The sequence below is a fragment of the Tetrao urogallus genome (assembly GCF_951394365.1).
Source record: "Tetrao urogallus genome assembly, chromosome: 7".
NCBI classification, from domain to species: Eukaryota; Metazoa; Chordata; class Aves; order Galliformes; family Phasianidae; genus Tetrao; species Tetrao urogallus.
The window spans coordinates 47,413,596-47,440,956 of NC_136820.1; the positions used below are offsets into that span (position 1 = coordinate 47,413,596).

At 43.5% G+C, this 27,361-nt stretch overlaps 1 protein-coding gene across 2 annotated transcripts in view; it reads right to left on the reverse strand.

Annotated features, from left to right (window-relative positions):
* Window positions 1-27,361, reverse strand: part of CRHR2 (corticotropin releasing hormone receptor 2) — a gene marked incomplete at both ends in the record, with an annotated part of 131,458 nt that overhangs the window by 81,541 nt on the left and 22,556 nt on the right. The window contains 2 exons of one of the 2 annotated variants that reach the window (XM_079538033.1): window positions 9,385-9,504; window positions 9,638-9,752. In XM_079538033.1, the coding sequence (XP_079394159.1) occupies window positions 9,385-9,504; window positions 9,638-9,752 (235 nt within the window). Of the gene's footprint in view, window positions 1-9,384; window positions 9,505-9,637; window positions 9,753-27,361 lie in introns of those variants that run through there. The other variant, XM_079538034.1, reaches the window with a different exon arrangement.

Below are 27,361 nucleotides of genomic sequence, written 5' to 3' on the forward strand. Positions count from 1 at the left end.
GTTGTTTTCTTCAGGGTGTTTGTTATGATGCTATGCTTTTTATTCTAGGAGTAAAACAATACTGGTAACACACCAATGTTTATAGCTGCTGCTAAGCAGTGCTGTACAGAGCCAAGGTCATTCTCAGCGAAGGGCCCAGGGAGATGGAAGGGAACAGAATGAAGACATCTGACTTAAGCTGGCCAGAGAGGTATTCCATAGCAAATGACATCATGCAGAAGTAGTTTTGAAGGTGGTGGAAGTACATCTCTGTGTCTCTTCCACTGCTTGGGGGCAAGCTGAGCATCACTGGTTACATACATCTATGTAGGTATATTTGCCATAGTTATTATAGATTCTTTTCCTCTACCTTAGTAAATAATTTTATCTCAACCCATGAGTTCTACCTTGTGTTCTTTCTTTAACTCTCTCCCCTTTCCCACTGGGAAGGGAAGGAGGGAGCGAACAACTGTGTGGTGCTTCACCCCCTGCCAGGTGGATTACAACTGGATCTAAGGAAGAAAGGTAAGGGCAGTGAGGCACTGGCACAGGTTGCCCACAGAGGTGGTGGATGCTCCATAATGTAGGCACTCAAGGTCAGGCTGGATGGGTCTCTGAGCACCTGATGGAGCTGTGGGGGTCCCTGTGCATGGCAGGGAGGTTGGACCAGATGGCCTCTAAAAGTCTCTTCCCATCAAAACAATTCTATCATTCTGTAATTTTCCCAGGGAAAGATCTTTATTTTTAAAATACTGAGACAGTTTTTGTTCTTATTAATTGCTTGAATAGATTGCTTCTTATTTTACAGGTCTCTTTTGGAACAGCATCTGGCCCTCCAGTTTGTTTCCAAGCACTGCAGAACTTTGTCAGCATAATGCAGTCTGAGTTTTATTGATTTTAGGAATTTGTCCCAAGAGATTACTGGTTACTAATTCCACGAGTAACATCTGATCAGAATTAAACAGCGCTGAAAAAGGAAAATATCTACTAAAAATCCATCTCCCTCCAATTTCCATGGGATACCATATTTCTCTTTGTCTTCCCAAGCTACTAAGAATGGCTACTATAAGCTGACACCAAGTAATAAGCAGTGTTGTGGTCCAAAACTGAGTAAGAGCTTCTTTTCCACAGGACAGCAGACCACAAGCAAAGTCTTGCATGACATTGGCAGTTAGAACTTTGCTGGGACCCAGACACAGCTTAAAACACTGCTCTTCCAAGCCACAGAAATTGCAAACAATCACCACTACATGAAGAGCAAAGATACTTCCATGCCACTGAGGAACAAAGAAGGAAATACAAATAAGCATCTAAATCTAGTTGGTGGATTTGGACTTCCTCAGCTGCAGAACAGCCTTCCCATTGGCAACAGGCAACTTCAGCAGCCACAAATAGCAACCACATTTCCTATATCTGTTATTCTTGTTAAGAGGGAGAACCTACAGCATTTGCCAAGCACCTGAGGGTTCTCGGGGGGAAATCCAGCAGTTTCTTGCAGATAGGAGAGACAAAGGGATGCAACACGTAGCAGCATGGTAATGAGCACAGGATGTGCAACAAGGAAGAATTCCTCTGTCAGCTAAATGCAAGTTGCCTGCTTAAGCTTCTTTCATGGAGGTTCTCCACCTCAAACGGCTGCGCTATGCTTTACACAGCTCTTCTGACAGAACACCTCCCTGGGAACAGAGCTTAGCACTTCCCTTCCTTTAGCAGCCCTGGTGAAACCAGCACCAGCCATTCCCTCCATCCTGCAGCCTGCTGCCCAGCAAGCGCTCCCCCAGGCCAAGGACAGCCAGGCTCCTTCTAAGCATCCTCCACCACCTCCTCCTCCTCTGTTTTCTGGTCACTGCTTCCCTTCAGGGAGCCCTCTTCACCACCCAGCAGGATGTGGCAGCTGCTAAAGCATCACTGCCAGTGATTACAGCAGGACAACGTCCAGGACCACTGGTCACACCAGTTCTCATTACACCATCCATCATTTCACCCTCAAGTGTCTCAGTGCAGATGCTTGTGGTCACTTTACCTGCACTTTAAGTGACACCCTGTGGCTGAGAGGAAGAACTACGGGTGACCATTTCTTCAGTGCCATTCCAGTGATACTCCCTGGAAGCCAGTCACATCCTGGCTACACTCTCCCCAGCAAGCTCTCAGACCTCACCCTCAAACAGCACAGCTAAGTGGAAGATGTCATGATGGAGAATAACCAAAGAAATCCCACACCATGTGAGGGTCCCCACACTGATCTAACTGGGTGGGATTTTTTCCCCTCTCAGATGAGCTTTGTGTCCCACTGCAATGCATTTGGTTCTTCCCCTTTCCAACATTCTCATGAGCTGTTGTCTCCTCCATTCCTCCCCCGGACCCAGAAGCACACAGAAGATTGTGCAAGCGTTATCTGATTCCCAATGAGTGGGAATCATCTGTTTGCCAGCTGGAAGTAGCTGTTTAGACAACAGCTTGCTCAGGCAAGCAACAGAGAGGTGCAGTAGGCATCTTAGAGAAGAAACATCCAAAAACCCAGTCTTCGCCATGGGGCTCAGGCTCTCTCATCCCACTGCAACAAGCCACTTCTCCAACCAACCCCAGGAGATGAGTGCTCTACCCCAAGCTCAAGGTCCAGGGCACAGCAAGGGTCAGGGCAAAGGAAAGACACCGACTACTGTGCATGGCACAGGTTTGGCCCTTGGCATAGGTTTGGAACTGCAGCAGTAAGCTCTGGGAAATGTGTCAAATCTGCCCCAAAGATCGAGCCTAAGCTTCAGAGCATCCCACGTAGGCAAAAGAGGATTATAGCAAAGCCAGCTCATAGCTCGCTGGTGAAGAACAAAAATACTAATCATTGTTTAATTAGCTGCAGGAAAGGTCCCTCAAATGACTGAAGCAGCATTAGTAATTTTCTTATTTTACTACATGCAATTAACTTCTGTTCTACGCTCAATAAATATCACGCACTTCACAGGATGATAGTAGCAAGAAAGATGAGTTATTTTCATTTCTCCTTTTGTTTCCAACGCTCTATTTCCAACTACAAAAGCAGAGAGATCTTTTACTGCAAATTATGCCTCACAATGGAAAGGAGAAAAAAAAAAGAGAAAAAAAAAGTTGAGGAAAAAATGTAAAGCCTTCCCCATTGTGTGTGCACTGAAATCAAGAGCTTCCCACTGCTTTATTTGTGGAAGAACCCAACCTAAAGTAACAAGAGAAAATGAACGAAGATGGTTGAAATTTTCATCTGGATACAACTCTACTGGAGTCAAGCTGACCTCATCAGCCGCAGACTCAGGCTCCTCAGAGAGAGTTTTATGAGCTTAAAAATATGTTTTATTCCCTCCTCCAGAATTCCAATTCCAGCTTTATTTTCCCTCTGCAGTGTTTTTTTCCCATTTCTCATCCATCTCCTTCCTTTAACTTTCATGTTCTCTTGACTCCCTAACTGGCAAATACTGTCTTGGTCACCCCAGCATGACTGAAGACTTTCTTTTATTACCTTTCTGTGGTGAGTCCATAATTAAAACTGGCTACAAAACATCTTTTCTTGACCCAAATCTCCTCCAGTCGCTAAGGAGTCCAGTGGGGTAAAAGCCTTCCAGGCATCTAAGAAGGTGACAGGGCTCAGTAACACTTCTGTAAGTCTGATAACACACATGCATTGCCTAGCAAAAGGAGAAAGCTTTGTATGTGACTTTCGAAAGCTCATCTCAGCAATGTGTTTTAAATATGCAAAGAACCCTTTGGTCCAAATGGCAGCACACCAGCACTGCTCAGCATCTGCTGGCTGCCACTTGGACACTTCCTCTTGCCTCATCCTTCTCCCCAGCCCACACCTCCACTGCATCCAGCTGTGCCTCTAGGAACTGCCACTCGTGCTGACAAGGCACTCTTAATGGACCTTTAATTTCCTTCTCTCCCTGAAGACGAAAAGCCACCATAGCATAAATGGTCTTCATCTGTCACAAAGGGACTTGGCTTGCAAGGACGTAGCCTTCAGAAATCAAACCCTAATAGTCACTCAGGAGAAGGTAAGCCGCGTGTATGTGATCAACAGAGCTGCTCAGGCTGGTAAAATACACAAGGTAGAACACAATGTGAAAGTGTCAATTGAGCCTCTAGGCCAGCCACTTATAGAAATGCATGTTTCTGTAATTACCAGGGTGGATCTTATCCACACAGTTTGAACATGACTCTAAGACTGATGATTTCCAAGCAAGGCTCCTGTTTTATACGTAAGTTAAAGCCAGTGCTCTGATTTTAACGTTGAACAATAATTAATCAGAAAGAAAAGCAGCACAGGTTAGATCTTGTCAAAACAATGGCTGTTTAACCTCCGAAAATTAGCTCTTCTGCTCCTTTAAAAATAATCCCTCGAACCCCTTTTAGAAGAGGAGCATGGAAAAGAAAGAGAGCTATTAATTCACTTCTTCACCCTTCCCTCATCACACAAAAGATTATAAGCGATGAGGCAACAAAGAGCTGTGGGATTTTTTCTTTCAGTGTGAAGCAATTCATGCCAACAGATATAGCTGTGACACCCATGCCAGTGGCTCACCCCCTCCCATGTCTGGCCACACAAACAGCAGCCCAGTTGCTAAGTCATCAGCCCTCCCCAAATGCTTCTCCACAGCGCATCCAGTTACAGGGCCAACAAGGAAAAGGTGGTGAGCACACCCCTGTAACAGACAGTGAGGGACCAGAGCTCCATTAGGCGCTTACGTGCCTATTTCCAGCAACAGAGTGTCTAGAGAAAATAAGCATACTTTTTGCAATACCCAAAACATTCATCTGAAGTGCCTGTCTCAAAGAGCTTTCGTGTACTGAGAGAGAGAGATGGGCTTCACAGAGAGAGCTGCAGAGACCTTTTATCCCACTCACCACAAAAGTAGCATGACCTCCTAAGGCCAGTTCCCACGTGGGGTTCATTTCAGCTCAACAGACACCCAGCACAACACCCACACCTCCACTGCCAGCCCTTAAATGAGGCCTGGGAAGGGGTGAAGCCAGAGTCCACACTTGCTGGTCACTCAGATGCATTGCATGCACCTGAGCTCCCCTGGGCTGGCCCTGCCTACCCACCAGGTGCTCAAATCACTGTTTCAAGCTGTGACTTAGCATTTCCACAGCTCTACCTTAATCTACAGACCAGAGGCTTGCAATGCTTCCACTTCTGGCTTGCCACCGCCATCTGCCATGCTGGGCCAGCCTGGGGATCTGTCTCACCACAAAGCCCTTTCCACTGCACTGGCTGCTTTAGCCAAACTCCAACCAGCCATCCATGGCTACCAGAGCCATCTCTTGCTATCTGATGGACACTGGAATTTCCCATTACAAAAGGCAATTTGCAGTGATAGGAAAGAGCTGAAGTAGACATACTTTAGCTTGTGACACGCTCCAAATACTTACAACCACCTCTTCTGTGAGCTGTGAAAAAAGCCTCGTTATGCCCATCTACTGAATTAATCAAGCTTGAGGATACCCTAATAAGTGAATTATTCTGTTTTCTAAAAGAGGAATAAGAGCTTCACGCTGTCAAAGCATAAACACATCTAGAGGGCAGCAATGATACTGTCATCTTTAGCTAAATATAGATCCTGAACAGAGACAAGTGCACAGCCACACACGGCACCAACATTTCCCCCTTGTTTTCTACTTTTTCCCTCTAGGTTTAACACAAAAGCTTCGCTGCCAAAAAGCAAAGCTCTAAGTGGATAGCATCATTTTCAGATGGTTGGCCAGACAACTTTATGCCTGTGCTCACCCATCGCACTACGGAGAAACCAGACGTTAATTTGTCAGCATGACTGTGTTTCTCAAATTAAGAAGGGAAAAAAAACAAAAAGCCCAAAAAGTAACAAAGTGTCAGAGATGAGAAATACTCCCAGACTGACAGACTGTGTTTTATGAATCCAGCTGAAACTTATCTGAGTCACTCAGCAGTTCCCAGGGGACGCATAGAAACACAGGCACACCAGCACATCGTCGCGGGAATTTTTTGCAGTTAGAATGGAAATATTTGATGAAAAGTAAGGCAAACAGGATTATATATATCTTTAATGCGCTATTTCTTACGTGGTATTTTTTGTGCTGGTACACTGCAGGGTGTTGGAGCATTCCACACGCATCTGGTTGCTGAGTTAGAGTGATGGTCAAAACGTAACAGCTGACAAGATGGATACCAAGAGGTCCATCCAAAGCCTTCGATGAGCTGATGTGTGGTTCCGCCTTGAATTCTATGCACTACATGTATACAAAACTACAATACAAAAACTACAATAAGGCAGAGAAATGGAACTCTGAGTTCCAGGACTCAGGGAGGCTGGTTTGCCACGGAGCGGAGCATTGAGCATGACTGAGCCTGCTGTATGTTCTCCATACAGTTTGGGCACTTACAAGTCTGGCTTTTCTGGTGTCTGGAATGCAAAATCTTTTATAAAGAGGAATTCTATGGGTCTGTGTCCTCAAGCTGATGAGCTGCTTATAGAAAACGGGTTCAAAGTTTGAATCTCTGAGGTCTTAATTTCTTAAAATCACCGAAACGGATCCAGAAGTTTTATATGCATTAGATTGCAAAATAAACTAACAGCCAGGTAAAACACAACTAACACTATGCTACAGCTCCTCAAAGGCAACAGCTTTCAAATACAGGATTCATGACAGTACAACAAATAGCTGAATCACAAACCAGATCTGGATAAGCCTTTAGAAGAGGAAAGGCAATCCACGGTGGTTTTTCTATACTTGCCTGAATTGTCTCTCAGAACCAACTCAGTACAATGTTACAAACAACCAAATCTCCCTCTGCCTCACCAAAATGCAAAACAGAATGGGACAAACTACTTTCCTTGTCCAAGGCAGAAATCTCACGCCACTCCAAGCCATCCCCTGACCAAGTCTTGACTTTGCAGCTGGGTTATTCACCTCTGAAATCTGCAAGCTTCATGTCCCTGTTTTGTTTTAATCAGTTCTCTGTGTTTATTTTCTTACCAGCACACATAGTTCAGGCTTTGAGGACATTGAGTCCTTCTACAAATGGACAGCTAGTCATCCCACTAATATGGTGAAACCATGCAAGTAAAAAGAATCAGATCATAGAATCATAGAACCATTAAGGTTAGCAAAGACCTCCAGGACCGTCCAGTCCAACCACCCACCTATCACCAATATTTCCCACTAAAGCATGTCTCCCAGTACAACATCTAAATGTTTCTCGAACACTTGGCCTCCCCAAATTATAGGCATATTCTCCATGTACTAACAGACTATTTTTTCAAACCACAAAAGAAGTTGTACCTCTCTGTTCAATCTGAGCTTGCTGCCCCACTGCTTTTCCAAGCTGTAACCACCAAGGACTGTTCCCAGCGAGCTGCTGACTGTACAAATTGACTCAGACCTCAGGATAGCCCTTCTGCTCCTCTTCTGTGACACAACTTGGAAGAGCTGCCCAAATGGAGGAGTGTAAGATCCTTGCAAGCTAGAGTGTAGCTTAGTTCTCTATTGCAAGCTCTACACACTGTTGCACCTGGGCACCAGCACAGCACGCACTGTGAGCCCGACCTGCAGACATGCATTTTCTTATCACAAATACTCACATTTTATACTGAAAGAGAAAAATGTCCATTTTCCCAGGCTGTGACAAAGAAATTATTACTGCCATTCAAAAGAAGAAACACCCAAAACAACCAACCACACAAAAAAACCAACCTCATCAGTATTTCTGCAATTTAAATTAACATGCCACTGCTTTAAGAATGTATTTGAGGAGATGTATGCCACTGTAAGATGAGAATTAGCCATCAATGGAGAGACCAGAGAAGAACTTTGCATCAGCACGGCGATGAACTACTGAAGGCATTAACACAGTTCATCAAAATACACTGGGGTATTTAAGATTTTTTTAATCCACGCACAGGAAAAACATTTAAATTCTCTCCAGTGTATTTATGACATAAATAAGAAATCAGCAGGGTTTTTTTTTTTTTCCCCTTTATTCTTTCTTTTTGGAGGAACAAAAATAATCCAGTGGAAATACTGACATCCTCTGCCAAAGAAATGGAAACAGAAAAAAAATACTCCTACTTCTTCCGAGCACCTTTGCTCTGCTTGCTCTTTCAGGGTACATTCTGATATGCTCGCTCTTGTTCAATCTGTCCTTAATTCTCAGAATGGGGGTGGGTTTTTTTTGTCTCAACCAAGACTGGAAATGTTTGCCATATTTACCATAATCACAGACAGCATAACCCAGCCCCTTCCCATCTATCTTACTGCAAAGCAGGCAGGTCAGAGAACCAGAACGTGGGACGATCCCGCAGCCATAACTCTCTTACTTTGCTTAAAGGCAATAACGATGGATCCCTAAGAACACATCTGGAAAGATGCTTTCTTTTGCACAGCACATGCACAGAACTTTTGTTTAGTTGCCTGACCCGGGGAAACAGGAAAGTCACTTTCTACAAGTTAAAAAATAAGGTGTGAGATGAGAGGGTCATTGCTAGCGCCATGAAAGCAACACTACCTGAACATCAGATTAACACCTGAACAACAGTTAGGAGTGGAACACAGAATGAAATACTCCCAGCTAAAGGCACCTGGAGTAGCTGGAAAATGAAGTGAGAAACAAGTAGGAGAGACGTATTTGGAAGTAATGCATGAAAACCTCTTAATGAAAGGTCCAAACAATATTGACAGATAAGGGAAAGGAAATGAGTGCCTGGGTCCGACAGCCTGAATAATGCATTCGCAGTGAGTCATCGCGACTGTTTACCCCTAAGACTGAAGCATCAGTTCCAAGAGATTATAAGGAGCCCCCGTATTCCCCTGCTCTGACTTTCATCTGCCTTGTAGCACCCTCTCCCCTTTCTCTTGCAGCACTGATGCAGCCACCCCAGACTTAAATGAGGACGTGAAGTTACTGAACAGATCCCAGAGCCTTCTGCTCATCAGACAGACCTTCCAGCCCTGTTTGTCCCCATTCACAGAAACAGTCTCTCCAAGGGGAAGCCCTTTCAAAATACAGTTGTTTGGACTTAACACCTTGCAAGCCAGAGGATCTTTAGTTACCCAAACGGCTGAAGCACTGCAACATTACTACAGGCATATAGCCATACATATCTGCATATAAACACACTGACAGCCAGCACAATACATCCTCCTTGAATTGATGGGGGCGTTTTTACCCAGTCTGCCCAAACACGATTAACCAAAAAAGAATCAGTGTCCAAAAGTCAGAACTTCTGAGAAATCTGCATCATTCCAGGCAGGAATTTTGAGCATACAGGCTGGAATGTGGAGGAAATGTTAATTCCCAGGGAAACACGCATTTCTTTTTTTTTTTCATGGGAGAAATAATTTGGATGTCCCCAGGTGATTTCTCAACATCAGATGTGCCAGAGAAGGAAAGGAGTTTGCACTTACTTGTGGTGTTGTATTTGATCCCATTGAAGAACTCCGGGCAGGGTCTCTCCACCAGTTTCCCCGCCGAGGCTCTGGGCCAGCAGGTCCCGATCTGATCCGTGGTGGCATTACAGTACAGACCTTCAGAGTGAGAAAAAGAGACAGAAAGGGAGAAAGGAGCAGCTGAGAAAGCACACAAAAGCAACACACTGCATCACAAAGCAAACCCAATCGTCGAGCTTTTCGGAGCCCTGCGCTAGGTAATGTTTCCTACCATGAAAACCCAGGAAAGAGATAGAGAAACTCTCTAAAACAGTCTCTTGTAGATCCAGGAGGCTGCAGTTGACATCAAATTCTTCTAAGATGAACTGAGAGATGGTCACGTCCATTATTCCCCCGTGGGGCTGTAGGGCTGGGTCAGCCTCCTTTCTCCCTTATTCTGCTTTTTTTGTTGTTCCCTCTCCTTTTTGCCTTTTCGGACACGCCAAACTGCGGACACCCAGCGATCCCTTGCAGCGTGCTGGCAACTTGGCTGAGACTCTCCGTCTGCCTGCGAGGCTCAGTGCTCCGAGCTTTTCTCGGCTTTAAACCAGCAGCTCAGGAACCAATGGGATGACGCTGAGCCCGGAGTGAGGGGTTTGCGTCTCCCAGCCTGGTTCCCTGCTCTCGCAGCTCCCCGGTGCCGCCTCGCATCGCCGGGCTGCGGTAACGCTCCGCTCCGTCCCACCCCTCGCACACCGGTGGTTAATGGGAGCATCAGAGATGGACGCTTCTGCGAATCGGAGCCAGGGGGAAAAGGAAAAGCCATCACAAGCAATAAAACCGCATTTCTTTTCTTTTTTTTTTTTTTAATTGGGAAAGCCAAGGCGATTGCTGCCTTTTGGTGCGGAGTGCGGAGCAAGCAGAGATGCTTGGATAGGGAGTGGAAAAAAGGGACCCGGCCCAGCAGATGGGGTGCTGGGTATGCCCGGAGAAAGAGGCTGAAATAATAAAATGGGGTGCTTTGGTGGAAGGGGGAATCAGAACAAAGGGGCCTGGAGTATTAAAACAGAGATCTCAGTGAGGGAAAAGCAGGGCAGGTGGACTGGGGTGGACAGTGGGCTGGCGCAGGGCACTGTGAGTGGGGCACAGGATGAGCAATGGACTTTTAGTGGACCTGAGGGAGCTGGGGTTGTTCAGGGTGGTCAAGAGGGGGCTCAGGGGAGACCTCATCACTCCCTACAACTCCTGAAAGGAGGCTGTGGCTGTACCTCTGCTTTCAGGTAACAGCAATAGGATGAGAGTTGATGGCCTTAAGCTGCAAAAGGAGAAGATCAGGTTGGATATTAGGAAATGCTTCTTCTCAGAAAGAGTGGTGCTGCAGTGGCACAGGCTGCCCAGGGAGGTGGTGGAGTCACCATTCCTGGAGGTGTTGCAAAGCCATGGAGATGTGGCACTGAGGGATGTGGGCAGTGGGCATGGTGGGATGGGCTGGGGTTGGACATGGAGATGAGAGGTCTTCTCCAGCTTTAATGATTCTGTGATTCTGTTTCTCTGATTAAGGGGACAAAGAAGTAAAGAAAGAACACTGGTTTCCAGTGGCTGGAGAGAGCAAGCAGTTTGGAAAGGATGAGTGCTCAGACTGAGCCAGAAGCAGGGGGAAGAGATATGGGCAAGGAAACCACGGTGCAGGGAGGGAGGGGTGCCAAGGGCTTGAGAACCTGAGGGCATTGTGGAGAGATCTGGGGAAGGGAGAGGTTAGAGTAAGCTCAGAGGTTTGGCTGGAGATGGTCAGAAAGCTGGGCCCTTTGGAGAAATGGGAGCTCAGTGGGAACCGGGCAGCCTGGGACATGGTAGGGAGTGGCTTTGACCTAGCCAGGCTTTTTTGGCTTCTGATACTAGGATATGAGGAAGCCTTTAAGAAAAAAAGCATGGATTTGCTGAGGGGGATCATCTGGGACCATGGACTCAGAAGAACCTTAGGAAGAAAATAGAAATCTGACTCTTAATGGGGAAAAGCAAAATAAGTGCACGCCATAGTAGCAGAAATGAATGCAGAAACTGAAGATGAGGACAACAAAGAAATTTTGACAGAAAAAAGGGATCCAGCAATGGACTTCTGTTTGTTTACAGTCTGCATTCACAGCTTTAGATCAGACATGGTGCTTAAACTGATTTCTAAGCAATGATACAGAATTTCTGGTAACATCCATCTCCCACTCTGCAATGGCCTGGATCTTCCTGGTGATCATCCTTAAGATTGAAAGGCTTCATTCTTCACTCTTCAAGGACAGAAAGAGGAATGTTATCCAAAGAAAGGAAAAAAGTACACTTGGGCTAGAAAGACAAATAAATTGCCAACATGCACTGATGAGAGAACTAGCCAGAAAACGATCTTGCCATCTGGGAAACTGGAGATTTTTGATCATTTTCATAGATGGCAATGCAAGAGGAGGAGAGAGTTTTGGAATGAATATTTTTTGCTTTAAATATGCAAAACCAACAAATGCCCCAACTACCCATGCAGCACGATGCTCTGAAACAAATGAACAAAGCTCTGTCCAGAGCTACGATCTCCTTCCCAAAGGAATGTTCCTAAAACTGCAGTCCTTTCTGAGAAATCTGCTTTTTGACACATTCACCTTCATCGGCACTTCCAGATCTCCTCATCCCGTGCATCACCAGGCCCAAAAAGCAGGAGAGAAAATGTATTCAGCATCATTCACACACCACCACAAACATACTGGTTGTCTCAGAGCAGGGCTTGTGGAGAAAACTCTATTTTGGGAACTCTGGGGTGAGAGGTGCTCCAAACCTCCGAGCAAATCACAGGGATCTGTCCCTCAAAGACCTTTTCCTGTTGCTTCTGTGCAGGGCAGAGTCACAGAGCTTGGGCAACAGCCTCCATCCCTCACCTGCTGCCTGCACCGCATGCTTTCCCACTGCTTGCACAGCACCTTCTGCACTGGCAGCAACATCTTGGCTGAAGGATTGATGCAGCAGAGTTTGATGAGCTTTGGGAGGAATTAATCATTTTCTGAATGACCGAAAGAATGACAGTTGCAAAAGCTGAGCTACTTATACATTTGGTAAACCCTTCACTTTTCTAAATATCGCCCCGTATTTTCCAGCAAAAATACGTGAGGATTCTTCAAGTGGTTCCAATATTACAAAGGCTGAGCTGCCTTTAATTTCAAAACCATTCTTTATGGCACTTAACACCCCTACAAAAAAGCACTGAATTAAACTAAATATATTTTCCACAGTGAAGAAAATGGTTTCTTCATTTAAGTCAGAAGAGCTAGAGAATCGATCCAAAATGATTCTCCCTTCCATCTTCTCAATCCAGCTACTTGTAGAAAATCAGAAGCAGTACATCAGGTAATGCTACTGTATTACATATACTGAACAACAACAGAAGCCCTCAAAAACAAAGAAATGAAATAAAGTAACGAAAAAAAATGTCTTGGAGTAAATCTGGGTGGGGAAAATAGCTTCTTGTTTCTTGGTCCGCAAATTAGCCCCTTCGTTGAATGATCTCTTTGCATTTCTACCTTGGCCTCTTCACGAACAGCTCCTTTTGAGAACTCTCCTCATGTATAATTAAGTACTGAGCCACAGTTTCCCTCTGGCTGGATCTGGTCAAATCATAGAATCATAGATTCATAGGATGCCTGGATTGAAAAGGAGCACAATGCTCATCCAGCTCCAACCCCCTGCTGTGTGCAGGTCACCAACCAGCAGACCAGGCTGCCCAGAGCCACATCCAGCCTGGCCTTGAATGCCTGCAGGGATGGGGCATCCACAGCCTCCTTGGGCAACCTGTGTCAGTGCCTCACCACCCACTGTGTGAAAAACTTCCTCTTAATATCCAACCTAAACCTCCCCGTCTCAGTTTAAAACCATTTCCTTTTGTGTGAATTATCTTCCCTCAGCCATAGGCTGATTTTCACAGTGCCTGGAAAGGAGACCTAAAGACAAATGGACAGATGGACATACAGCTTCAAGAGGCTGAGTTTGCTCAGAGCTGAAATGAGACTTTCACTCCAAACCTCCAAAAACACATTGAATTTACCTGTTAGCAGAGGGTGACAAAGTCTGAAATTTCAACACATCTGCACAATTCCAAGTGGAGCTCAGCAGTTTTGCTTACGTTTGAATTGGTGTGGTTGGTGTCCATCCAACCCATGTGCCAATGTGAACCCATTGCTACAGTAGAGATTGGGAAAGTAAATTCACCAAACTCAGAAATGGAAGGAAAACGCCCAGGCTGCCCAGAGCCACATCCAGCCTGGCCTTGAATGCCTGCAGGGATGGGGCATCCACAGCCTCCTTGGGCAACCTGTGCCAGTGGAGACTGGAAAGTGACCGACGGCACTTCTGGAAAAGGAATCAGCTCTGCTTAAGAGTGAGACCTACACTGCCTGGCTACAGAAATCTTTGTATGCCAGCTCTTGCACTACTTCACATACTTCAGCTTCTCACTCCCCAGCCACCCCACATGCGGTAGGGTTGCACGGCTGCTGTATCACCCACCTCCCTCCCCACTGATGCGATGAGCTCCTTCCCATCTATGAAAGCTTTCCATGTGCAACAGCCTCTTCCACTGTGCAGCACAATGATTGGCACAAGAAATTCACGTTGCCCATCGAGGCACCTCGTTACACCACTGCTTTCCCTGACTTAGTTCAATAGACCTGCACATGAAAAGCCATGAACACTTTATGATGGTTATCACATTCTCAGTGATAAGGCTCAGGCGAATCTCTAAGGTTTCCCTACCGTGGTTTTGATGGAAAAACAGCAGGCAGAGAGAAAGATGAAAGAGAAGAAGGAGAAGGAGGATGAAATACATTTCTTATTTGTGGAACTGAACTATTTAAATCCTGAGAGGCCAACTGAGAGACAGAACTACAGCTGATGGCAGAAATGCAGGATCATCAACTAATTCCTCACCACTCGGCTGTTGTAATTGGGAGTTTAGTGCCTACCTTTGCATTTGCCTACCTCTATGCTTTTTTTAATATAAGGCAGAAGGGTTTCAAATGGCACAAGAAGTCTCTTCTCACCTCTTCCTTTTCTGTTTGAAAAATAGCCCAAGAATCCTTATTAAGCGATGACATTTCAGCATCCAATCCTAAAATTAGTGGGACTACTCAGTTGGGCAAGGAATACAAGATCACACACTTTAAGGAAGCTACCGATTTATCAGAGGGGCTTCTGGACCATAAAGTTTCTCAACATGCACTGTAAAACGGATCCAACCACAATATCAAATGCAGCAACAACGTGGCCATAACCTGGTAAAGTCCTATGCTGTACTATGGCTTCTCACCATGAACTGTACGCTGTTTGAGGACAGACTCCTAAAGAAACCATTTCCACTTGGTTGTGGATGCTCCATCCCTGGAAGTGTTCAAGGCCAGGCTGGATGGGGCCCTGGCAGCCTCATCTAGTTTAAATGTGGAGATTGGTGGCTCTGCCTGCAGCAGAGGGGTTGGAACTTGATGATCATTGAGGTCCCTTCCAACCCAGGCCACTCTGTGATTCTGTGATGCTGTGATTCCCCTGTAGATTACAGCTCTTCTAATCAAAACCTGGTCCTTGCTGCATGTACTTGAGATGAACACAAAATGAGCACAGCTGCAAGTTATCGCATGCTAAGGGGAGGATCAGCCATACAAATGAAAGTCTTCATTTCAGTTGATGGACTCATTTGTTAGAAACAGGGGACAGCCTTTTTTTTTTTGCTGGGAATATGATTGTAGTGAAGAAAGACAAAATTAAAAAATGCAGGTTTGTGATGATGAATCTCTCCATATTCACTGAAGTTGGAAAATATTTACTGTGGGTGTAAAAAGATTCTAACAGCATAAATAATAAATGACTTCTAGCTACACATTAATGTATTTCCTCCAGCACATTAATACACTTGTCATTCTCTACAGCTACAAAACCTGTACAAGTGAATCATGTTACGAGACAGAAGATGAGACACTGCAGGGAGATTATAAGAACACACAAAAGAACCAACCTTGACATGCTCATATAGTGCCAGTGTTATTTTTTTAAGTGAGCTGCTTCAGGTGAACGTGCAGAACACCACACTTTGCACAAGAGCACAGACACATTCATTTCAGAATAGCTGTGATTTTATGCAAGGTCAAATTCAGGGTCAGTGTTTCACAGATAAGAACACAAAGGACCTATTTTACATCCAAGGGCTGCTCCAGAAGTAATGCCTCCTATTTTATTACGTTGGCCCACGATGTCAGAGGTGGATGTTGGTGGGATGGCAGTAGAGGTTGAACCTTCCCACCAATATTTCATTGCAACATTTTGTTGCTGTGAGACAGATGGCAGCAGAGGGGCAGCCTGACTGAATGGTGTCTGACATGGAAGTGCGTATGAAGCAAAGAGATGGAACTGAATTCCTCCATCCAGAAAAAATGGCACCCACTGACGTTTGTTGATGCTTGCAGAATATTTATGAAGACCAAGCAGTGGATGTGAGCACAGAGAGGCAGTGGCAGGTGCATTTCAGCAGTGATGCAATCATAGCAGCTCCGAAACATTGGCTCACCTCCACTTTGTGTCTGTTGTAGTTTCCACAGAAATAAATAGGAGGCATTACTTTCAAAGCAGCCTACGTTTGTGTGTGTGTGTATGTGTATTATATATATCTATATATTTAAGCCTTTCAATGGCCTGGTCCTGTGTTTGCAGTGCAGGTATGTAAAATAAAAGAAAAATGGGGTTAGGTCATATCTTATTAGTCCCACTTTCTTTAGGTCAAGTATAATGGGATCACTGCCACATAAGTATGGATTAAGGGGTCTTGCCCTGCGCTTTTCCTTTCAATACATTAAGCAGTAAGATTTCTTGTGGCATAATTCAGGCTGTGCCAATCAAGCTTTTGCTGCCCCTGCCTCCCACTCTGTTTTAGCGTGATGTTTTTCAGTGCATGCTAGGAAGATCTGAGCAGTCATCCTGTAAGTCTCAAGTCGAAAGGAAGAACAGAAAGAAGAAGTGGAGAATAATAAAATTCTCTGAAGTCAATCTCAAATTTCCTCTGAAAACGTACAGACACTATGCATGATAACTGACTTGGAAACACTCTGTTCCTCTAAGTGCCCAGAAGTACCTTAGCACTGTCCAAGTCAGCAAGGAACAACAACAGCAAATTTGCTTTTAGGCCATTAGGTCTCTTGCTGTGTACCTCTACTCAGGTTACTTAACATGAGGCTGAACAAAAATTGGACCTTACACAAAAGGGAGGATGCCCACCATCAGCACATCCCCAGGGAGACTCACTGTTATTGCTTAGGCTTAACATATGTGAAGAATTTGTGGGCCTTTCCCCCATAAACGTGGGAAAGAAAACACAAACAAAGGGCAGATGAGGTAGCCTTGAGAGCAAATGAAGCTTTCCTGCCAATGTTTTGGTCCTCATTGAGCTGTCAAGCCTACAGCATCCTCTCCTCTCAGAGATAGAGTGTCCTCTTTATAGCTCACAGAAGCTGGAGCTTGGCCTATCTATCAGTTTTGATTGGAATTAGCCAGAGTGTCCATGAGGAGAATGATGAAGAGCAATCCAAACACGTCTCTTCCCGAAGAAGCCATGTTTAAAAACAGGCTATAAAACATAAACTAAGTTGCCAGGCAGGATATTGCCTGAAAGCCACAAGAAGAGTCTCATCTGACCTACTAAAAATACTAGGCTGTGGAAAGGAGAAGAATATTAATCTGCGTTTTAGGAATAAAGAAATCAAAAGCCTGGATTAGGTTATTGGAGTTGCTAAGAGCTTTCTACATATATTGACTAATACATCTTGCACATGTGGAAAGAATCTTACAGTCCCCAGCGAGACTTTCCAGTTGACCAGAAACCTGTATTGGCTCCTTTTGTCTTCCCCGAAGTCTGAAACTAAATCTAATTTTCAATTGGTTCTGCTGGGAAGCAAAAAATCAGTGGGTGATCTGCAGGCAGCCTTGGAAGTTCATCGTGCTTCTGTCTTCTGTGCAGAGCTAGTGGTATTTCATAGCTTCACAAAGGTTGACTGCCATTTGAAGACTTTATAACTGCTAAACATTCAGTATTTCAGAGGCACTGTTACATAGAAATTCCCAATTATTCTCCTGTTAGTATTTTGATATCCTAAAAAACATTAGGACCTTTCTCCAATGGTCTATCCATGAACACGTGAGGAGACAGTCTCCACCCTCTCAAACACTACAGCTGTAGAAAAGAAAGGAGGAAAATCAAACAAAACAGCACAGGACAGTAGTTTGTCCAAAGTCACACGAAGGTTAGCAGAAAAGGAAGGACAAAAACTCTGGAATGATTTCATGTCACATCTCTTTGGTTTCTCCAGCACAAATATCTCCAGAGGAGCCAATTAGCCCAGGTTTCCTTTGCAGCCAGTGGAAAGAAATAGAATTTTTTTTTGTAATGAAATTCACCTGATCTATTGTTGTCATCTACTTTAGGATGAGATTGATTTTGCCCTCAGCTCCATCCAATGCCCTGCGATCCTCACTGCCTGAAAGGGAATATATAGCAACTAGGGCTGATGTAAATGTCTACATTTAGCCCAGTGAGTCCCATTCCGGATGCCTAGAACACAGGCCAAAATGCTGCCAAGCCAATTCCCAATGCCCCACAGCTCCTACCCTCATTGAGTTCGGGCTTATTATCTAATGGGAGATCAGACCAACACAATTTGAACAAAACACATCATGAATAACGAGGAAAAAGTGTCCTGCTACGACACTACTGTCACAATGCCAGCAACATGCACGTATGTCTTACAGATGTCATGGTCTCATATTGAATATAATTATGTGTAAAAAGAAATGCACACACCACGAACACTGTAAAATAGATTTGTATCAAGCTGGTTATTGCAAGAGTTTGAGGACAGCCAGCAAGCAGCAGAGAAAATGCCTAGGAATTAATCAGAAGGAATGATGAGTGGTCATGTCCATTTCAGAAAGTGAGACAGTTCTTCTCAGAAGCATCGTTCTGTCACAGATAGCTAGGAAGGATCCAGTCACACCAGGTAGAAGGTGGGATGATGAGGCATGAAAAGTGGATTACAGCAATAGCATTAAGGTCATGTTAACTGAGGAGGAGGAACCTCCTTATTTGTGATTTGAGAAGCACTCCTGAGCTGCTACTGTATGAGACTGCAGCCCCAGAAGAACGGAATGGATCAAAGAACATTTTCTGTGTCTGTAGCATTAGTTTGTGCCTGTCTGCAATCTGTGACTCTTGCTAACTATATAATTTCAGATACCTACTGGGATAACAAATCCATCTACTTTGCTTCAGATCTTTCACTAGCGTGGACTTGCCATCCTTTACCCTTTTTATGAACACAGATAGTAATTTTGATTCTGTACCACAGCATAACTCAGGCCTTGTATCGGTATGAGCGGGATAACTGAGAGGTCCATGACAGCAGAAGGATCCATCTCACTTAGTTTCAGCCATCTGAAATGTGGGTGTCTAGACAAGGCAGTGTATCTTGGCTCCTCAGCTGGGAGTTGGCTACTTTCACAGAATGATGCTCCATTTAATTTTGAGACAAATATTTTCTTCAAATTCATAATTCTTAGGTGTTCTACTAAGTAGGATGTAATTCAGCCCAAGAAATGATTAGATAAATCTTTATTTCATACAGAGCTCTTCCATTCCAATATATCACATACCTGATACAGACATTGGAGCTGTAGATATATGACAGATGTTAAGCATAACTTGAAGAGGACAAATCACATAGTGCAGTACAGAGCACGCCAAAGCAGAAACAAAAATGGCTACACTACCCTTACACGATAAATCATATTAACTATTGCTCATAGAGATGGTTCAATGGTGGGGAAAGTGGGCAGTGAAGCACACACGTAACGGCCATTGACTTCAGGAATTAAGGAGGCATTTCAGTGCCTCATAAAATGGATGTAATTTGTTGATCTAGGGCTTAAATGCTGCTTTAATTGAAATGTACATGTAGGTGTTCAACTCTGACGTTTTCCATTAGGCTTTATTTGCCTTGTATAAAGCTTACAGAAGCTTTCTATTCTGAAACATAAGTTTAGAGCCACTCGTAAACCAACCGAGTCTGTTTTGCAGGTCAGAACTTACGTAGAAAGAATTAACCTTGGAACAGGGTTGAAAGCCAAATAAATAATGTTTTTCTGTTCTTCTTAAGTATTTAGACAGAAAGCTCAGTCTATAGCTGGTTATATTGGCACTGGGTTTTTATCAAAGCCAAGGATCCCCAAGGATTCAATGTGAAACTGCTGAAGATTGAAAGAAGGGCTATCATTAAAATAGATGCATTCTAGAATAGATGTAAAATACAAGGAACTGTCATCAAGTGAAATAACTGAAATTGTGATAGTTGTCTTAATAACAGGTGCAGAAAAAATTAATTCTGGGAAGTGTGACATTTCTGATCTACGTGACAGCACAACTGTGTTTCTTTCCCCATGATGCCTTAATTTGTTTTGTATTTGTAAACTGCATGCCTCAACCCAGTGAATATTAAAGAAGGATTTGGGGAAAACACAGAACATTATGATTAAATATTTTGTCATTCATGTGCTTTCGCACTGCATTACAGAGTATAACTTGTATTACTTCTCTCATAGACTCATTCATTCTCCTTGTTTACCTTCCAGAACCTCCTTCCTCCAACAGAAGAGTTGCTCCTGATGGTGCTAAGTGGCAACTATCAGAGGCAGACATCAAACTATGTGGACTGATATCTGGAAAAGAACTTCTTTCAGCAGCTTTCTTCCAGCTAATAAAACCATCGGAACCACCACTTATAGCAATATTGCATGCAAGAAGCACCTGATCACCTGATCATCTCAACTTTGCCTTTGGGAGGCTATTTAATGAAGAAATAATTATTATTTGATTTTTTCTTTGCAAAGAGATTTTTTTTTTTTCTGCAGCTGCTGCAATGTCAGTACTAAGAATTACTTCGGTGAGGACCGAGTTTCTTCATTTTCATTTCCTGTACAAAGTTATTAAATATAAAACCTATTAGTTCATCCCTGAAGTATTTTCCCCTTTATGCAAACAAGCTCTCCTAGACAGGAATGATGAATGAGTAAATACATGCCATTACACTCAGGGACGGACAGAGCATGGGTCAAGTGCTATGGAATTCTTCTGGATCAAAGGCACCAATGTAAGCAGGAAATAAGTCACCCCTAACAGAAGTGGAAGTCACTACCTTTTAAATATGTAGCACATATTTCCCTCCCTAGCTCCTAGCCTTGTTTGGCTCGCTGCCGTAGCAATGCTGATTTCTTTTGCTTGGCCACTGGAGGGCTCTCCTAATTCTCCATTACTGCAAAAGCCACGTTTGATTGAACTTTAACAACGTTAAAAAGGAAAACCTGTTTATAGTTACCTGGATATAAAAACACAAAACAAAAACAGGAGAGTTCATCAGTTCACATGAAGATCTGCATGTGGACAAAGTGCACTGCAATTCCCCTTCTTCGGCAGCAAAAAATGTCACTACAGTGAGAGAGATGAATTTTGCTGGACGGAGAATTTCATTTTACGCACAAGATTATCAACCACAGAACCGATGATGGGTTTGAGATGGACAGCAGCCTCATCAGCCAGTCCTTCCCATACCACATCCTTTCGCTCTGAAATCACTGCACCAATCAATTCATTTTTCAACCAAGTGTGCTTTCAGACCTTTGTCAGCTGATTTCCAATCTATTTCCCCACCTTGAGACCCATCAGCCCGGCTGATCTGATATTTTTCCTGATGGAAACAGTGATGCATCCTTCATCTCATCCTTCTCGCATTAACGCTCGTCCCATGGAAAGAGATCACGAAAGGCTTTCATTCCCCTGCTAAATCCAAACTGTCGTGAGAACCTGCAGACTGTTGCCAATTGAGCATTTCTAACAAAGTGTTGCTTTTTTTCCTTCCCTATTCTTTTTTCTTTTTTAATCCAAAAGACTGAGTTAGTTAAACCTAAATGATCTTAGGGAAACAGAAGAATTTGTTAAATCTTTTGTTAAGAAAGTGTTTCCGATGCCAAAATAACAGGCAGGCAGTTTTGTCCATCCCAGAGTAATTATTGGGGATGGACACAGCCTTGAGATGAGGGCAAACCAGTGGTATAGCCCTGCTTCATTCCGTTTTACCCCACTGTAACTCACAGCTCAACCAAACTCTTACATATACTCTGGGTTAAAATCCCTCTCCTCTTTTCCATTCCCCACTAAATGGAAATCCTGTTAATGTGCAGAGAGCACAGCAGCTTTCACAGGCCTCACAGGAAGTTGTGCACTTCCAGAAAGGCACCCTATACATATGTATATACAAATATACATGTATATATAAATATAAATACATCATGTAGATACAAATTTGTAGCTATATATATATATGATATATACATATAAAACCTCTCTGTTGAGTTTCCTAGCTGCAGGACTACTTGTGGTCTCTTCTCCTATTCACCCAAACACTCTGCATGTGACACGAGTAAAAAAGGCCAGAATCAGAAGGAGTGTGTCCTGAGAGATCAAGAACCTTTCATCCATCTCCTACACATCTGTGGAGGAATGTAGATTTTGACATTTTTTCTGCCATTGCTTCTCTGAGTTGCTTTGGATGTATTCAGCTGTAAGAGATAAGCCACTCAGCCTAACACATGTGGTAGAAAACGTTTTATTTCCCTTCACTCAGAAGAAATGGCTTTGAATAAACAGTTCTATGACTAATTTTATCAAGACATTCTAACACAGATAGGAAAACTACCCATAATGTGAGAAAATTGGTATTCTTGGCATGTATGAATCTGCTTCAGTCTTTGAACATACGACCAGCTAGAGCTGGGATAAAGTTTGCCAGGTGATGGACCATGCAGGCAGGAGAACAAAGATGCAATATCTGGAACAGGAGTTTGTATCAGTTTCAAAGGCTTTTCCAAAATCTGCAGTTTCCTGAACAAAGAGGCGGATGAACTTATCCTAAATGCCAGTATGAAATCAGGAATGTATCTCTGTTAATCATTTCCCTGTGCTTGGACCTGCAGTGAGCGCTGTGCGAACACAGGCTACAAGTTCTGGGTGAGAACACTCCGACCAAGCAGATGTGTAGATTCTGCCTGCAAGCTGAAATACTCAATGAAAGAAACAGGAGCATCTGGGCCTGGTTCACCACATTGCAAAGTGTACATTTCAACCAGATGGATGTGTAAATGCACCTGTCATTGCCTATATAGAATCATAGAATGGCCTGGGTTGAAAAGGAGCACAATGCTCATCCAGTTCCAACCCCCTGCTGTGTGCAGGGTCTCCAACCAGCAGACCAGGCTGCCCAGAGCCACATCCAGCCTGGCCTTGAATGCCTGCAGGGATGGGGCATCCACAGCCTCCTTGGGCAACCTGTGCCAGTGCCTCACCACCCTCTGGGGGAAAATCTTCTGTTGTGTCTGACAATCTCAGTTCTTTACACTAAGCATAGCTAAAGTTAGGTAAGAAGTATCCTTTGTCCACCCCGAGCATGAGCACAGGTTACTCCTCCAGTACAGGGGGTTGGACTTGATGATCTCTGGAGGTCCCTTCCAACCCCTACAATTCTGTGATATAGACCACTAGGGTTAAAATTCCAGTCCCTACTGAACTTAGTAGGAGAGCATTCCTCCACCAGAAAGCCAGGGTGTCACCTGAAATAAACGCTTCTGAGACAGAGATAGGAGGAGATCAGCCCATTTCACCCTCTTACACGTAAACACCTAAGAGCCTCCCACCATAAAACTCCTCAGAAAAAGAAGCAATCTGCACTTCTTAGAGGAAAATACTGCACCTCTCCAGAAGATCTGTACGAGACTGTATGCATTATGTTCTATGCATTATGTTCTATACAACTGTTTGCTGGAGGCAAAATCTGCAGAAAATAGAAGGGACCAAGTCCATAAAAGGATTAATTGATGGATGCTGCTCACACCAATTCTCCTCTGAGTTACAGATGATGCAGTTGTTCCAGTTTAAAAGTCTGTGGAGCAGCTGCAAGGGGCAGAGAAATCTCCAGGCTCCCTCAAAGCAGAGAGGGATCAGTCTGTGGACTCTTCTGAATGATTTCTGTCACCCTAAAGGAGATCCTTAAATTGGGTCAGACAAATTGCCTTCTAAAAGTCACTCTTAACCATTAACTATAAAGGATACCTGGGCTGGCATGCTCCATGGGACACGTCTGCACTATAAATCTTTAAAGCTGGGGATAGGGATGCAACCTGTAGGGATAATGAAAGAAAAATAAAGCTTTGGAAATATTTCCCACAAAAAGCACTCAAAAACATCCAGCCTATGCAAAAGGCTGGGCTTGGGATTTGCTGCTGATTGATTCTATTTGTGTGGAAAGCACCTTTTGATACCTTTCAACTCTCAATACAGCACATCAGTTTGAGAGTGGTGCAATTTTAAGGGCATTGGGGAAGGGGTGCAAACCTCATTTAATCTTGTGCTTCCCAGTTTAAATACTAAGGGAATGTAGCAGGCTACTGTATACTAGTCTATGAGAGACTACAAGCCTCATTGTCCGAGGAATAAAGAACATTTCTCTTCTGAACATGTTCATATCTACCCAGTGTTGATTTGATTTGGCTTCTAGATGCTATCATAATTTGAAAATGAGTAATAACAGTAGTTTCTCTTGTGCCCCTGAATTTCTAATTGGGTTCCCAGTCAGGCTGTGGATGCCCCATCTCTGAAGGCATTCAGGGCAGGTTGGATGGGATCCTGGGCTGCCTGATGTAGTGGTTGGCAACCCTGCCCACGGTGGGGGGCTTGGAACTAGGTGATCAACGTTCTCTCCAACCTAAGCCATTCTATGACTCTATGACCACTGGCCTAGAGAGCTAGAACTTATATATACTGGGTGTACATGGATTTGCAAAGAACAAGGAATAAAAAATCAGGATTTCCAAGCCAGCTGCAGCAACGCAACTGGATGTTCTCAGTTTCATAATGAGTCACAACTGCCCGTTTCTCTACCGATAAAAAAAGGGATTTTGTAATGATTTCGGAGAAGCTTATCTGCATTTTAATGACCATTACAACTCTCAGAAGCTAGAAGTATGAATAGCACTGCCCTTGAGACCTCAAGAGAAAATGAATGTTTCTCAACTACATAATCTCCACTACAGAGTGCTGATGATAAAAAATGGTATTTTTTCAGGATTAAAGTACATTTCTTCATCATGAATCATTGAAAATGATCTTCAGTGCTACACAAACTGTGGAAGCAGGACAGAAGCCCGCAGCAATGGAGAAAAACGTTGAATCACTTTTAGAGCTGCTTTTACCACTCTTCCTAATTAATCCCCGCAGTTTTTCAGAACAGCGTTTTCCTTGGATAATTACTGCTCAGTTTCTGAAAGAAACACCGAAATACATGGTCCAAAGGTTAAAAAAAGAAGATTTGTATGATACCTTAATAGCAAAGAACTGATTGTACCAGCAAGTGGCTAGAATTCATCTCACCTCATTTCAGACATCCACACTGGAGGGTGAGTTTTCTCCTGCATACCTTACAGTGTAGAAATGTCTCAGACAAGTCCCACTTGTTTTCTGACTAGGCATACATTAAAGAAATTGCTTTGAAAGAGATTTGTTTCATTCCTGGATCAAATGTAATTCTTTTAATAAATGGATTTTCTGAAATTTTCAAAGCAAGGGTGTTCATTTTTTTAACTTGTCAAAAGAAAACATTTAGATTGATATAAACATAGATTTTTTTTTTCCCCTGTGGCACCAATTGTTGAAAATTAAACACATTTCTAAGGTCAGTCAATATCTGCCTGATTTAGAGATAAAACTGAAGGAAAACATTCACTCTGTTCTCCTTGCCATTGGGAGTCAGCAGACTTCATCTCCAGGATGTCTCTAGAATAGAACTGCTGAGCTCTAGAGGGAGTTCCACCACTTCCAATGCTCAACAGATGCAAAGCCCATCAGATTATCACTGGTCCTTTCATGGTTTGCTGTTCACTCCATCCATTTCATTTTCTCACTGGACTCGGTTGTCAACAGGTGAGTCAATGACTGCAAAAGAGATGTGGTCAATCAAGACAAGGTGAGCACAGTTTGAGAAGTCTCCACCTTTTCTGAGAGCTGACAGTAAGACCATTGACTTGAATGAAGAGCAAATTGTCTAAATCAGTTTCAGAGGGTAAGAGGAGAGGGGAAAGGCCTTGTTTAAAAGCAACCTGTAACAGCAAGTATGTATCTGACCGTATCCTAAATAAAAATCCTGCTGCTCTTCTTCCAGGCTGACGTTCTGGTGTTTTTTGTTTGTTCAGGGAAAAAAAAGCCAGTTAAGTAAGTTCTGTTTTCCTTTATCTACACTTGAAAGATGCTTCCAAAATGTCCCAGAAAGAAAAAAGTCTTCCTAAAGTTAAATTTGCTTTATTCTCATTTAGACATCTAGTAGCAAACAGCAGCATTAACAGAGTGGATTATTTTTTTTTTTCTTAGATTTGCTTTTGCGTATGGGGAATTTTATGCTATCACTGCCTTCAGCACTGATGCTGGACATTCTTAAGCAGATGGGAGCGGATAACACTCTGACACTAATTGTGTTATATTGTACTTGTGATCCTTGTGGGATCATACGACTCTATGATTTAGTGTTTGGGAACCCTTTGGTACATTGGAGGAACTGAAAGAAGAGCACTGAATGCTCACACTGCCAGCATTTACTTTACATGGCTTTTCTGCAACTGTGTGTTATTATTTTTAATCTGGGTCACATTTAAAAACTGATTTGTTGGTAAGATTGTGTTTCAGTGCTTCTTGGTACTTTTTAGGAGAATCTGTTTTTAAATACTCTTGCCATGAAATCAATTACTGAGAATATCCAGAAAGACTGGATGTTGTGTTGTGTTGAGGGACATGGTTTAGTAGGAGCTATTGCTTAATAGGTGAACGGTTGGACTGAATGATCTTTTAGGTCTTTTCCAACCTCGGTGATTCTATGATTCTATGATTCTAATATTGCTTTCTCAGATCTTCCAAACGTTTCAGATTGAAACTGTGACCTTAGCATAGCATCCTGTGAGAAGAAATAGAAATATTTATTAAAAACACTTTTAGAAACTTCGACTGTAGTATCCCAGGGTAATTTCTTCTCCCTTAAGTCTTAAACCAATGATCATGAGCAGAAATGCCAGAAGAAGAAAACCTTAACATCTCCCAGATAACGACCCCAGCAAAGCCCAGCTCTAGAGGCTTCTCTGCCTCATCTCCAAAGGCCCCATCTTTCTAACAGTTTGGCAGGCTTAGAATGGTGGGGACTTCAGGAACAGTGCAACAAGGGAGATGTGGAGGAGGGTCTGTGTGTCCTAAGGAGATGGAAAGAGAGAGATGTCCTGTATCAGCTGTCTGCGGATGAGCAGGAAAAAAAGAGTGGGGAAGAGGCTGGATAGGTGGGGAGAGATGCTGTCTTTCCTCTCCCAAGACTTCTCATCCTTTTCGTAGGCAGTGAAATTTGGAAATTAGCACTGATCCTTTACCTTCTGTGCTCTCTATCAGGAACCAGCTCAGTGAGACCTTTTCATTTGTGAGGAGCAGTAAATCAATTTCCCTATAGGCAATCACAACCACATGATCTTGAGCCACGAAGTACAGCTAAGCAACACGTGGCAGCTGCAGAGCTGTGAGGTAGGGGCTGCTCTCTGCAAGGACACGCTCTCTCCCAACTACTCCTCATGTCAAAAAATAATCAAAGAAGAAAGCAATGGGAAGAAAGAAGTGAAAGGACACATTCAAAATCATCCAGCAAGATAGTGCAACCGGAGATGGAAAAACATTGCTTCCCCATACAAAGTCTTTGGTCATGTGGCATCGTCTCCTCCACCCCGTTAACTCAGGGCTGGAGAGGGCAAAGGGTGGTAATTACAAAGCAGAAATGCTATTTGCAAGATGTAAGGTAACCATGGGAAAAGGTCAAATTTTGAATGGAACACC